This window comes from Brassica napus, unplaced genomic scaffold, assembly GCF_020379485.1.
Source record: "Brassica napus cultivar Da-Ae unplaced genomic scaffold, Da-Ae ScsIHWf_2227;HRSCAF=2880, whole genome shotgun sequence".
Lineage (NCBI taxonomy): Eukaryota > Viridiplantae > Streptophyta > Magnoliopsida > Brassicales > Brassicaceae > Brassica > Brassica napus.
The window spans coordinates 1,171-15,656 of NW_026015626.1; the positions used below are offsets into that span (position 1 = coordinate 1,171).

At 36.8% G+C, this 14,486-nt stretch overlaps 1 protein-coding gene across 1 annotated transcript; it reads right to left on the reverse strand.

Annotated features, from left to right (window-relative positions):
• Positions 1 to 5,563: 5,563 nt before the first annotated feature.
• LOC106389868 (potassium transporter 9) lies at positions 5,564 to 8,920 on the reverse strand. Its single transcript, XM_048773123.1, has 8 exons — positions 8,570 to 8,920; positions 8,235 to 8,460; positions 7,917 to 8,162; positions 7,741 to 7,791; positions 7,238 to 7,666; positions 6,853 to 7,107; positions 6,262 to 6,784; positions 5,564 to 6,169 (listed from the first exon to the last, which is right to left on the reverse strand). Exons 1-8 carry the CDS (start codon positions 8,714 to 8,716, stop codon positions 5,632 to 5,634), a joined length of 2,415 nt encoding a protein of 804 aa, XP_048629080.1. The 5' UTR covers positions 8,717 to 8,920; the 3' UTR covers positions 5,564 to 5,631.
• Between the last annotated feature and the right edge of the window lie 5,566 nt (positions 8,921 to 14,486).

Here is a 14,486-nt window from a genome sequence, read left to right on the forward strand (position 1 = left end):
ATATATAATCTTGTTTTCCCAAAACCTTTCATGTTGAATTCGAATTCTTTCTTGATGTGTTCTATCTTTGGGAAATTTCTCCAGAGGTTCCTAGGATATTCAATATTGTTCTCGAGAACTTGATGTTCGGTAGTTCGATACCCTCTGGAACTTTTACATAAATTTCGTTATCCAGTGGACCGTATAGATATGTATTTTATTTGCTAGACTTATAAGGAATCAGAATGTCGTTGCATCCACCACATAGGAGTATGTCTCCTTTATAATTGATTCCAGGTCTTTGTGAGAACTTTATGCAATTTCGCCATTCTTATTATGTATTCTCACCAAAGACTTATTTATGTCCAACTGGTTTGACTACATCTCTTCTCTTAAAAGATTTCATATACCACGTCTCATAGCATTATCAATTTGCTTAATCAATTTCTCTGAGTAATTTCTCAGAGTGCACACGGTGATAGACGTTGGTTTCATGATCCTCGCTTTTGTCAAGCGCTTTTGTATTCAAATATTATATCATCATCAACGTCGATATTATTTTATCGGTTCCATTTATAATCTAGACATGACATAATGCATTTAGATCATATTATTTTCAGGTACCTGATCTTTATTCATGGTCATGTCTAAGGTTTCCTTTAGACAACCTTAATTTTGGATTTGTCATTTCAATTTTATTATCTTCTTATTTTCGAGTAATACATGTATGGAACCGTCTTATCTTAACTAAATCCAATATCAATTTTATTAGAGCATAAACCGCTGGTATATTTCAGTTTGGGTCATCAAACATGTCTGGAAATTGACTTGTTTGAGTTCTGAGAATGATTCATTCTTTGGACTTTTATTCTATATTCATATTTGAGTATCATTATTCATTCTCGAAATCGTTTACCAGCTTATTATTTCTCTCCCTGATGTTGGATATACGGATTTATCTAATTCATGGCTTAGCCTTAATCATATCTCTCGTGGCCTTATGTATTCTTATGAAGATTTATATCCAACGTACACAGTTAATTCAATTTCAGATCCCATCTTATAACTTTGTGGTGGAGCAACTTATTTAAGTTCTCTATATGGGAACATTAATTCTTGACCCTTTATCAACTTTATGGGAGAGTCTCTATTTGTTCTTTGGCCTTATGCGAACAAATTTTGCTGCAACTTATAAGGATTCATAAATCCACCGGTATCACCAATTACTCTTGCAAACTTATTGCAGATTTTGGCAAGGATATGTATAACCATATGTCGTCACATATGATGGATGATCAGTCCATCCGTGGGTGATCAAGTCCACGAAATTCCTTGCTTCTTTTCGAAATATCATGGTGAATACTCTTATTATCAATTCCCTTATTCAAAGGGGCAGCATATCTTAAACCATTCAATAGAATATCGCATACTTAACCGGAATGGCATGACCGGTTTGCCAATCATTAATCTCCATATAATCTTTATGTTGTGCAATTTCGTTTTCAGATTTGATTTGGGCTATTGTTGTCGTGGATGCTTAACTTATTTAGGGATTTTGGGATTCTCTGATTCTCCCTCTCGAGATAATAACACTGAATGTTCATTTATCTCGTATTGAATCCCAAACTTAGGTAATTTATTATCAAATTTTGTTCCCTTAGACAATAATTTTGAAAACATCATGCATTAAATAAATCAAGGTGTGCAACAAATAGCCAGAAATAAATTAAGTCTGAATAGAGTAATAGGGTTATAAATTCGACCAAGATTTTAAGTTTGGCTAATGATATAGATTCGGCCAAGATAGATTATTCAAAAGACTTTGACCAATGAATTTTGGCCAAGGGGATTCGGTCAAGATGATTTTATTAGTTTGACTAGATTTCATATTTGGCCAATAGAAATTCAATTTGGCCAAGGGATTTCCTATTTGGCCAAGGTTTCACCTTTATGGCCAAGGAAAAACGGTTAATGTTTGTCTTTGGCCAAGCTTTTGCCTTCGGTCAAGGTCATTTAAGGTTGGCCAAGAGAATTCAGACTTTGCATTTGATCAAGATTTAAGCTAGGCCAAGCTTTACATTGTTCATTAGGCCATACATAAGTTTCGGCCATGCCAAATCTGAATGGTTCTAGGATTCTTATAGATTTCGGCCAATGAGTAATTTTATGATCAGATTTTAAGTTTTAAACAAGTTCAAAGAAATGACAACATAGAAATGAAAAACACCAAAGCAAAGAACACAGAATTTAGATTACAAATGTCGAAATCATTCTTCAGTCTTTTAGACAATCTGAAGTTTCATAATCCATAAGATCGTCTTTATCATGATTGAAATCGTTTTCATCATCTTGATAAGTCATATGGGCTTCAGGATCTTCCCTTTCAAACTCTCTTGATAGAGATCAACTAGATGTTTGGGAGTCCTACAAGTCTTAGCCCAATGATTGCCCATACCACATCTATGGCACATTGATTTGCTTGAAGTGGTCGAGTGTTGAGGTTTAAATGAAGAGCCACGTCCGCAACCATGACCTCGTCTAAATGAGCCACGGTCACGCCCATGGTCTCGACCATGTTGATTCCCTCGCCCGCGGCCAAAGAAGCTTCGACCACGGCCGCGTTCATTCCTATTTCCTCGACCACGGCCATGATGGCCGTTTCCTTAGACGTGATGGGATTTTTTATTTTCCTCTGTGGTGTGTGCTTCAGGTGGTGGGGCTGAGCCAGGAGGTCTCATTTCACTGTTTCTCATCAATAATTCATTGTTCTGCTCAGCGAGCAAGAGACAAGAAATAAGATTAGCATAGGTCGTGAAATCTTTCTCACGGTACTGTTGTTGTAACAGCACATTGCTTGTGTGGAAAGTGGAAAATGTTTTCTCAAGCATATCCTGATCTGTAATACTTTCACCACACAGTTTCAATTTTGAAACAATCTTAAACAGTGTCGAGTTATACTCGTCCACGGACTTAAAGTCCTGGATTCTGAGATTCCTCCAATCAAACCGAGCCTTTGGTAAGATCACCGTTTTCTGGTGATCATATCTCGATTTCAATTCATTCCAAATATCTAAAGAATTCTCAATGGTCAGATACTGATCTTTGAGACTCTCAGTTAGATGATGGCGAATGATCAAGATGGCTCTGTATCGATCTTTCTCACTGGCATTATTGTCCTTGGTGATACACTCACCGAGTCCCTTGGATTTCAGGATGATCTTAGCCTCAAGCGATCATTGAAGATAATTATTTCCAGAAAGATTTAGGGCAGCAAAATCCAAGTTGTTGATTTTTGACATCTGAAGTCATATATTGATAATTTTAGATCTTTAGGATTAATTTCAATGTTCAAACAAAGCAATAAGCCTTACGGCCAAGAAACAAGCCTCACGGCCAAAACAGGAAACAAGCCGCACGGCCAAGGATTCAAACAGTTCGTTTTAATGCATTCAGTTCATTGTGTAATTGCAATCCTAGCATAGATGATTTCTATCAGTTCATATGATGCAATCAATACGGCAATGCACAAACATCAATCACAAGGCCAAGTCAAATATCAATCATACGGCTATTTGATTTCAATTCAATACCACCCTAGCATAAAGTTCTAAGTGTAATTGCAATCAATCAATGTGATCAGTTTATGTATGAATGATGCAACAAGCCGCACAACCAAGATATGATATGATCAAGTGATTTTAATTAAAACTATCAATGCTATCAAAATAGGGTTTCAATCAATTCAATATCAAATTCGAGATTAAACAATCTTAGCAACAGTTCTAGGTGATCAAAACAATCAATTCAGATTCAAATTCAAACAATCAAAATGATTTTCAAATTAGTGTTTAGGGTTTCGATTTTGATCTTAGATCAAAGGAGATTGATTTGAGATTCAAAACCATTAAGGATTTCGATTTTAATTGATCAATAGATCAGTCTCGATTTAGGGTTTGGGGTATCGAACTTTTGAGCTTCGATTAACTCATTAGGGTTTTGATCTATTACCCTATGGTTTTGATTCATAAAGATTAGGATTTTAGGGTTTCATTCTTTATCAAACAATCCAAATTCGATTATACGTTTTTAGGTTTCGAATTACCTTTAACCTTAGATGATTGTTGAACTGGACCACCAAAGAGATGAACCGCGAGCTGATCGGGAACGGAACGCGAGCTGTCCAACGTGATGATCGAGTCGCGAGCTGATGTTGTCGCGAACGGAAGCACGAACGGATTGAGGCTGATCGGAGACGCGAGCTGGAATGGATCGAGTCGCTTCTATCGGGTCGCGAACATCTGATCGGGAACGCCTTGATCGTCTGTCGCGAACGAGCTATGAACTCCTTTTGATCTGAATGAAAAAGAGAGTTTGATCACACGGACAGCAACTCCTCTCGGCTTGAACTCCTTGTTGATATTAGATTTTAATTCCCACGGCTCATGAAACAACACGAGGAGCATTAGATAACATGAACGCCATAAGCTAACAAGATAACATGAATCAACTAAGGTATGATAAACTTATCTTGCACATGAGTTGAGTTCGGTTAGAAAATCCTTGTTGGAATCGGATTTGGTTTACAAAGCAAATCGGCGCGCACTATATATGTGCGTGAGGGCGCGTCGGTGGTCAGATCGACAAGCGGTTTGCACTGACTGATTCGTCTCGGCAAGGGCTTCGATTTGATATCTTGATCATTTTCTGGGTCCTCACGGTTTGGGAGAACGGCCTCTTTGAAGTTCCAAAGCAGATTCCTTTTCGTTTAGGGTTTGATGATTTTCGGTTGAGTTGAAAAATATTTCGTGGGGCTTAGGGCTAGAAGCTATCGTGCTGATAACATGTTGTAAACTTAAGGATTATAATCTGTAAGTTCTTATCATTAATCATAACATATGGTGCCCTTATATATGAAAATTACAAAGAGATAAAAGGAAAGACATAAATATGAAAAATGTACAGATACAAGGAAAATGGAAACTAGGGTTTCCCTTTCTCTCTAAGTCTAAACCGCCTCTCTCTCTCTCTTGCGGCCGCCTCTCTCTCTCTAGGTATTAGACTGGTCATGGACCAGACTGGTTATGGACATCCATGATTTATAACAACAAACAAACAGTCCTTAACTTCAGCGTTCAACATATTTTCTTTATAACCGAGTGAGAGTGACGTGCCATCAACCACGACAACTAGAATGTGCTACCAAATTGTTTTGAATAATGTGCTACACCTGTTTAGTAGCTGTACGCATTAAATCTGTAAACCATTACCGGTTTAAGTGCTCAAGCAAAATAGAAAAACCGTATTGAGGCAATTAGTCATGTCAGTCTAACGTTGAGCATATTCTGCCACATAACATAATATATCTGCCAAGTCGAGCTCTATGTCAAGAGGCTCCAAAAACACTGTAGTTGAAGAGTAAAGACAAGACCAACTTAAAGTTTAGTTGAAGGCATCTTAAATTGAAGTGATAGGATCAAGATCATGGACGGCCTCATTAATGGAATATCAAACCAAGTATGATCAGATGTTTAATATTGGTTCTTGGGATTGTGTAAGAACCAACGCCATAACATTTTCTATCGTCTAGTGGTATCTTTTTTTCTTTATTCCCCCCTTTATCTGTACTTGTTTTACATGCACACAACAAAAACCCTAAACATAGAAGACTTGACCAACGTTCAAAAGGGTTTCATGAGGAACATGCAAGATAACACTATTCTCCCTACAAATCTTTGCAAGAAACGCATAAACATAATCAATCGCTATTTTTTTCGGAAGCCATGATCCATTTCTTGCTTTTACCACAGTGTTTCCCATGATGTGAACAATCCCTGACTCTTTACAAGTCTTTAGATACTGCAACTCATCCTCCTCATCTTCCACCGTGTTGTTCTGACTGAAACTCATCCTATTATCAGCAGGAACTATCGTATCTAATGTAGATACCGTGTAGTCCACCATAGATGAGAACTCATCAATGTTGTTGTTGTTGCTGTTGTGGTGGTGGTTGTTGTTATGGATCAATTCATCTCTAGACTCTTGTGTATGGTTGAGTGAATACGCACTGCTGTATGTGCTTGAGTTTGAACCTGGCTCCATCATAGTTTCGATTCGGATGAATGAGAAGAGGTTGTTCAACAGCTTGTTTTCAAAATCATCATCTTTCCTATGTAGATCTTTGTAACCATACCTGTTTGAAAGAGATTTTTAAACTCTTTGGATACACTTGCAAGTTTCCAACAATAATGCTACAAAAGAACATAGAAAAAGCTATGACATTACCTGGCTATACAACGGAACATTCTGAATGTCTGTGGTCCTATCCTCTTGACAAGAAACCTCTCTTCTTCAGGGACAGTGTAAACCGGAAGGTACTTGACGCAAACAAAGACAACAACTGAGTGAATCGCAGGCAAGTTAGTGATGAAATGAGAGAAGATGTGAGGGACACCACTAGCTAACTCCGTGTAGACCAGCCCGATCCCAGGGACACGAACAAGACCAAGACTAGGACCAAGACCAAGTATCCAACTCATGGAGACTTTACTGTGCACTTCAAACTCATACTTCTTGACTGTTGCGTAATGCCAAACCGACATAACAAGAAGAGAGATGGCTGCTATGATGAGTGGAACCCATCCTCCTTGATTTATTTTCCATATCACAGCCGAGAAGTAAGACAACTCTGGCACTAGTGTGAGGACAGCGAATGTTAGGACAAGGATCCAATGACACCTCCACACGAGGAGCATGATCAGGATCATTAGTAACGTGGTAGCAAGCATCACGAGCACAACAGCAGTTCCTAAGATATACAAAAAAAACATTCAGATGCAAAGCCAAATAACATTATCTGAGACCTCTACATCTTACCGTATGCATTTCCTATTTGGCTCTGGTTCTTGAAACTAGCAGTGACGGCGATGCATCCGACCATAAGTATCCAGTTAATTTCAGGACAATAGATCTGACCAAGGAACTTCTTGGAAGTATGAACAATCTTAACACGTGGAAAACATCCATGAGACACTGCCTGCTTGATTATTGAATAAGTCCCTGAGATTGTAGCTTGGCTCCCAACGATGGCAGCTCCTGTGGCGACTACAAACATAGGCCAGTACACACTATCTGTATAATTTTCAAACCATAAAAGAGTTGTGAGTGTTTTGTAATAGAGCATTGTGTCAGAGGTCCCAACCTTGTGGTATTCAAAAAAAAAAAAACCATGCATGTATGACTTCAAGAAGAGAAGACCAACCAGGCATAGATGCATAGAAGGCGTCTTTGTAATGATCTTTGTTGTTCACAAGATAAGCAGCTTGTCCACAGTACGTAAGAAGAAGACAAGGGAAGACAAAGAACGTAAACGCGAGCTGAATCGCTAGTAAGGGGAAGTAAGCAATGTCTGCGTATAGTGCTTCAGTGCCTGTTATGCTGAGAAGAATGCCACCTAGCGAGATCCAACCGTCTAGTCCTCGTTTTTTAAAGTATAAGTAGATATATGTAGGCGAAAACGCTTTCAAAACGCTTGTGTCGTGTTTGCAGATGTTGTACATTCCAGTGGCTCCAATGAAGAGGAACCAGATAAAGACTATGGGAGCAAAGAGCCATCCCACTTTGTCTGTGCCATAATGTTGCATACTGAACAGTACTATTAAGATGATGATAGAAACAAGCACAACAACATCTGGAAGAAAAACAAAAGGAACATAGCTAAGTGAGAAAAAAACTAAACCGAACCGGGATTAGGTAAAACGTTACCGCTGCTCATCTTTGGACTGATGACTTTGATCCCACCAGTAGCTGAAAGAACTGTTCAAAGAAGGTTCTGTAAGCTAAAGAGTTTTTAGTGAACTCGAAAAAGACAGACTAAGGAGGAGTTGGATAAATTTAAAAAAAAAAAAATAGAAAAGGGAAGAAGCTAGATAGTTAGTTACCTGAGATAGCTGGGGTTAAGATACCGTCACCAATCATCATACAAGTTCCAAGAAGAACAATGAACAGAAGAGCTCTCTTTCTTGATTCTTTACTCTCTAACCACTTCTTTGTTTTAGCAGCAAAAGACCCTTCAGGGAGCAACGTTCGACTATAAGTTGTGAGATCCTCATCGCTGCGTTGCTGATTCGGTATTAGCTTCACTTTAGCATGTCTACAAAGCAACGAGTATATAGCTAAAGTCCCACCTACACATTAAAGATTGAGTTATAAACTAAACCGGTTTGGTTAAAAGCAACATTGATCAAGCTTAGCTTTACCTTGGCCGTTGTCATTAGCTTTGCAAACGATGATGACGTACTTGATGAGAGGTATAAGTAAGAGAGAGTAAATGATCAAAGAAAGAGCTCCAATTACATCTTCACTATCACTGATTCCATCAGGGAATGTATTGTAGAACACATACAACGGAGAAGTCCCTAAATCTCCGTACACTATCCCTAAGCTTTGAAATGATAGTCTTAGTAGCATCAACATCGACAAACCCTGATACAAAAAAAATTAAACTTTCTCACTTTATCAAACACTAAAACAGAGTAGCCACTGAAACAGAGTAACCATTAGAATCAAACTCTTGTATAGAGAAAGTGAGAACCTTTTCTCTGTACATGTTCTTGAGCTTGTTAGCTTCTTCATCCATGGGCTGATCAAGTTTCTGCTCTAGCTCCCACATAGCTCCTACGTGTCTTTCTTCGATCGTGTTTTCTCCTTCTGCTACAGATCCTTCTACCCTCTCTGCCATCTTTTTGTAACAACAGAACTCGAGTTTTCTTGCACCTAGAAATCGATGACCATTTGGAGCAGTTTCGCCTGAGATGAGACCACTTGAAACCTTTTGGTGACTTTTCTGAGTAAGGAGAAGGGGTTTGAGTTATTCCAGAGGAATAAGTGATGTCTTATCAACTTTGGTTCTTTGGATAAAGGCTACACCAAAAGAGCCTCATATTTTGTGAAGAAAGGGACCCTCCCTTTTATCATTATTTAGAAAATAAAAATAGAATCAGCCAGTCAAATAATAAGCTGATCCAAAAGAGAATCTTTAAAAAAAACTATGAAGATTACGCGAAGAGAACACGGTTCAAAAGAAATCTGTTTTTTTTTTTTGCTTCTTTATTTAATTTGTTCAGATATTTAACAACAGACAGTTAAAAAACGAAGAGAGATACATCTGTCCAACTCCTTTCAAATGATTCATCTAAGATGATTTATACAAATGATCCATCTGATGTAGTTTCACTATGCTCGTTTCTCTATCAAGATAGAAACCATCCAAATGAACTTATGTTTGTTTACGCATATCTATTTCTATTTAGATGAATTTAATAAATAAATAACTTATATACCTTTGTTTTGAATTAAATATTATAATCTTATGTTTAATTATATTGTGGTTTTACATTTTTTGCCGGAAAATTTAAATTTTACAATTTAGAGAGAAAAGTGCATTTTTATGGTTTTAACAGAAAATCAGGGTTTTATGTTTTTGGCGGATAGCCTAGCATACAGTGTTAGAAAGCAACCGTTTTTCGTCGTTCACATGGATCAATATTTTCCGGTTTGGTTCACGGAGTCAGTATGAGTCTCAATAAGTTGATGAAAAAATATGTTTTTGGCGGAAAATTACGAGTTTTACGATTTTGACGGAAAATTACGTTTTTCAGTTTTGACGGAAAATTACGTTTTTCCGGATTTGGCCGAAAATTAAGATTTTCTGGTTTTGGCGGGAAAGTGCATTTCTACAGCCTTAACAAATATTTGCATTTTCCGGTTTTGGCGGAAAATTGTGTGTTTTCTTGTTTTGGCGAAAGATTGCATTTTTCTGGTTTTTGCAAGAAATTACGTCTTTCTCGATTTGACGGGAAATTGTGTTTTTCAGTTTTGGCGAGAAATTGTATTTTCCAATTTTGTTAGGAAATTTGTTTTTTTTTCTCGTTTTGGCGGAAAAATACGTTTTTATGGTTTTATCGGGAAAATGCATTTTTACGGTTTTGGTGGAAAATTATGTTTTTCCGACTTTGGAAGGAAGGTGCGTTTTTCCGGTTTTGGCGAGAAATTGTGTTTTTCTGGTTTTAGCGGGAAATTGTGTTTTTCTGGTTTTAGCGGGAAATTGTGATTTTCTGGTTTTAGCGAGAAATTGTGTTTTTCTGGTTTTAGCGGGAAATTGTGTTTTTCTTCTCGTTTTAGCGGGAAATTACATTTTTCCATATTTGACGGGAAAGTGTGCATTCCGGTTTTGACGGGAAATAATGTTTTTCCGGTTTTGGCAAAAAAATGTGTCTTTGAGCTTTTGGCAAAAAGGTACATTTTTACGGGTTTGACGGGAAATGCATTTTTACGATTATGGCGGGAAATTGCATTTTTCCAGTTTTTGCGAGAAATTGTGGTTTTCTCGTTTTGATAGGAAATTGCGTTTTCTCGGCTTTGAAGGAAAAAATTGGTTTTCGATTTTGACGCAAAATTATGTTTTTGAGGAAAATGTGCGTTTTACGGTTTTGGCGAGAAATTACGTTTTTCTGGTTTTGGAAGAAAATTGTATTTTCCTGTTTTGGTGGGAAACTTCCTTATTACGATTTTTCTGGAAAAGCTTGTTTTACGGTTTTGGCAAAAAATGATTTTTTTATCGTTTTGGCGGAAAAAAGTGTTTTCGCGGGAAAATTTCTTTTTACGATTTTAGCGGGAAATTGTGTTTTTTCTGTTTTGACATAAAAGTGTATTTTATCCGGTTTTGATAGAAAAATGTGTTTGTGATTTTGACAAGAAATTTATTTTTTGGTGAGGACTCACCCTCATCCAAATGCTCGGTGAAGAATCACCCTCAATTGAATGAGAATTTGATGTGAGTTTACACAAATGCAGTTGGGTGATCCATATGGATGTAACATTTTAATGCACAAAACAAACATCAATTTGCATCTTCACCCAGATAGATCACTTAGATGAGCAAACGAACATCACTTTAGAGGTTATGACGACGCTGACAAAACTGAAGATGAATGGCAGTGTAACATCCCGAGTTATGATATACGAAAAGGCTAAGATGATTGATTTTGCTATCTATGTTACCAAAGTTGACTTACTTTTTTTCGTTACACATCCATTTAGAACTCTAGAGTTAAGTGTGATTGAACTGGAGTAGTGGAAGGATGAGTGACCTATCGTAAAGTGATCCGTGATACCGTGTGAGTGAGACCAAACTACGGAGAAAGGTCATGTGATGATTACAAGATCAGTAAACAATGATTCCGAGCTTTGAAAAATTTATGCACCGACCGTTGGAACGGGATAAGGCCCACGGGTGGAGTGAGTGGGTGTGGGTGGTCCATTTGCTGTGGACGGTCAGAACGTTATAAGTGACATCGGAGTCAGGTTAGCTATCGTGTGAGTGAGACCAAAGTACGGGGAAATGTAATGTGGTGATTGCAGGCCAGTAAACAATGAATTTGAGCTTTGGAAAATTTGTGCACCGACCGTTGGACAAGATGGGGCCACATACCGAGTGAGCAGGGTTGGGCGGTCCATTGGTCGTGGACGGTCGGAGCGTTATAAGTAGTATCAAAGCCATGTTAGCCATCGTGTGAGTGATGCCAAAGTACATGAAAATGATTTGAAAAATTTATGCATCGACTGTTGGAACGGAATGAAACCGAGGGAACGGACATAAGTGACCCATTAGTCGTGGACGGTAGGGACTATAGGCAGAGAGACAGACAAGCAGTTCAACTCTCTTTCTTTCTCTCTCTTTTTTCCCTTTAAATTTATGTTTTAATATTATTTTTGTTTCGGTATATATAATAAGGGATATACTTCTTCTTTTTTCCGATTGTTGAAATATATACTTCAGTAGCAGATTGTGACGTATGACATATCCATTATCCAACATTGCATAAAAACAAACGAGGAAGAAAATATTGAAGGAAACTACACATTAAGTTTTATTTTACCCATTTTTATTGCCAAAGCAATCATAAATTTTTAGATATGTTTGTTTTTTTTTCATTGTCTTTGCATTCATTTTCCTGACTTATACCGCACATCCAGTTGCAACCTTAGAATCATGTACCAGGATATCATTTATTTATTGGTACGAAAGTGATGGCTTGTAATAATACCTGGAAGTTGAATAAGATTTGACGAAAAATTGTACTGCGTCAAAATGTTTAAGCGATAAAAGAAAATTATGGAGTAGCAAACTTGAGCCAAAGCCCTTTACTCCATTCAACCTCCGGATTAGATACTCTAATCAATACCCAATAAGATTTTGATGAAAATTGTTCTGCGGTCAAAATGTTTAAGAACTATGTTTAAGATTGCTAGTTGATTTTAAGGTTATGATATTAAAAGGTAGCTTTTCATAGATCAATAGAAATTTGTAAGATGTTAGGGTACGAAGTGGTTAAATAGAATATGAAATGAATAACTCCATTGACTATAACCAATCGTGAGGCGTCACTATAAATGTTTTATTTATGGAACATCATACAAAATATGTATTCTGAAAAGAACACACATACACATATGTACTATTCAGTGAAACTTCTATAAATTAATAATTTTGGGATTACACAAAAACTATAATTTTTTTATTAATTTATAGAGATATTAATTTATCAATATACTAATTGAACCAAAAAATCAATTTGTGACTATAAAATATATTATTTTATAAAGATTTTTAGTATATATTAATTTATAGAGTATTAATTTAAAGAAGTTATACTGTATATATGTCTTTAAGTATTTTTTTAATTTTTTTAATTTATATGACTTCTCTAGACGCACGCACTTACGTACGTTTGATACTGTGAATAAGTTCTTTTTAAGGGGTCAAAATGTAAAAAACATTTCCAAATTCTACATTATTATTAATAGTTTTATTAATACGAAAATATACTAATCTTGTAGTGAATTTCTGATACTATGAAGAAGTTGACCGCAAAAACAAATAATTTTTAAAAATACTAAACTTGAGTCTTTTGGTATTTTTAATCATTTTAAAATCAATGCTGCATTATCGACCGAAAACAACAATGAATAATGCATTATTATTGATTGACTGAAGACATGGTTCTGTCATGCCAATTTTCAAGTTTAATAAGTTTGAATATTTCGACAGTTGAAAATTATAATTGATAAAAACGTTTATCCTACTGAAAATAGTTGGCAGAATAGAGTAGTAACTAACCTACAAACTTTGTCATTCAGCCCACGATTATGACAGGCGACGCATATTCCACATAAGATCCATTTCTATAAACTCATTACATAACATCCATATGTATCAATTTAAATGATTGAGACAGTTTGAAAATAAAGAGAATAATCTAGCTGTTCAGTTTTGTACTACCAATAATAAGGTCAAAATAAAATACATATGGATGGTATGTATCGAGTCTACAGACTTTTGTCTCAATCATACAGTTTTCTTTATTCTTCCTTTAGATTGTTAACAAATCTTATTGTCTCTAAAATTCGTTCATATGTTCGCTTCCAAACAAAATCAAAGACTAACAAGAACCAAACTAAAGCCGATTTGGCTAATATGAGTACCTAACAAGTTGGCCACTTCTCTACTGCTCTAAAATTATTTTTCTCATTATTATGGCACAAGATCGGCTAAATATGTCATTTTAACGTATCAAGTTAATAGTTTCTCTTGTTAAAAGGATTATGTTATACAAGAGTTAATTGCTTGATATATATGCTGTATTTTTTTTTTTTTGAACACAAACTTACTTTCATTCATAATCAAACTTTTTCACTACAATAACAAGAGGAGATTATACATCCTCTTTGGTCATAAGCATAACATACAACACATAAATAGTCTAAGAAAGATAAGTCTTCAATCGAAGATGACAGCGAATTCGAGACGAAGCTTGAATGCGTCGAGTGAGCCTTCACGACAAAGTCGGACAGCTGGAGAATAGTCACATAATGTGACGTTGAGGTCCAGACCTCATCTACGAGAACTACCGAAGTAGTCGGTTGCATCTTCAGATCCCGTGGAGATCGCTACGCAAGATGACAAACCGATGAGGGAACTGAAGCAAACACTCAGCCAACGACAAACGAAACCAGAGGAGGAGGAACGAAGGATAACCAATCCCGGTGACACCCGGTGGTAAAAATTTCCCAAAGGATAATTAAATATGATCGGTCATACGAGCAACTAGATCCTGTTGAAAATACTAGGAAACTCCAACGACCCCACACTAGCTAATCTTCATCGTTTAGCTAACTCTTTCTTCTACATATCTGGGACTTTTCCAATATCTTGGACTGAGGTTCAAAAACGCATATGGGCCGGCCCAAACATAATCAGTTGTTACCTCAGGAGACGCTGTCATTCTGGCACGGGGTTACGAGGATACAAAATCGCCGGCTAAAGCTCCGACGAAGAGGACATGAAGCACCGTCGATGATTAACGGAGGAGGGATGAGAGCATCACTTTTCGGTATGAAGGAAGTGAAATGATACCGAAGTAACTCGGAACTGAACTGGTGATGCTTCG

Coding starts and splice junctions, on each gene's coding strand:
- LOC106389868 (XM_048773123.1), bottom strand. CDS start 8,716: ATGGCAGAGAGGGTAGAAGGATCTGTAGCAGAAGGAGAAAACACGATC. Junction 8,461..8,569: donor AGAACATGTACAGAGAAAAG/GTTCTCACTTTC, acceptor TTTTTGTATCAG/GGTTTGTCGATGTTGATGCT. Junction 6,170..6,261: donor ATGTTCCGTTGTATAGCCAG/GTAATGTCATAG, acceptor TCTTTCAAACAG/GTATGGTTACAAAGATCTAC.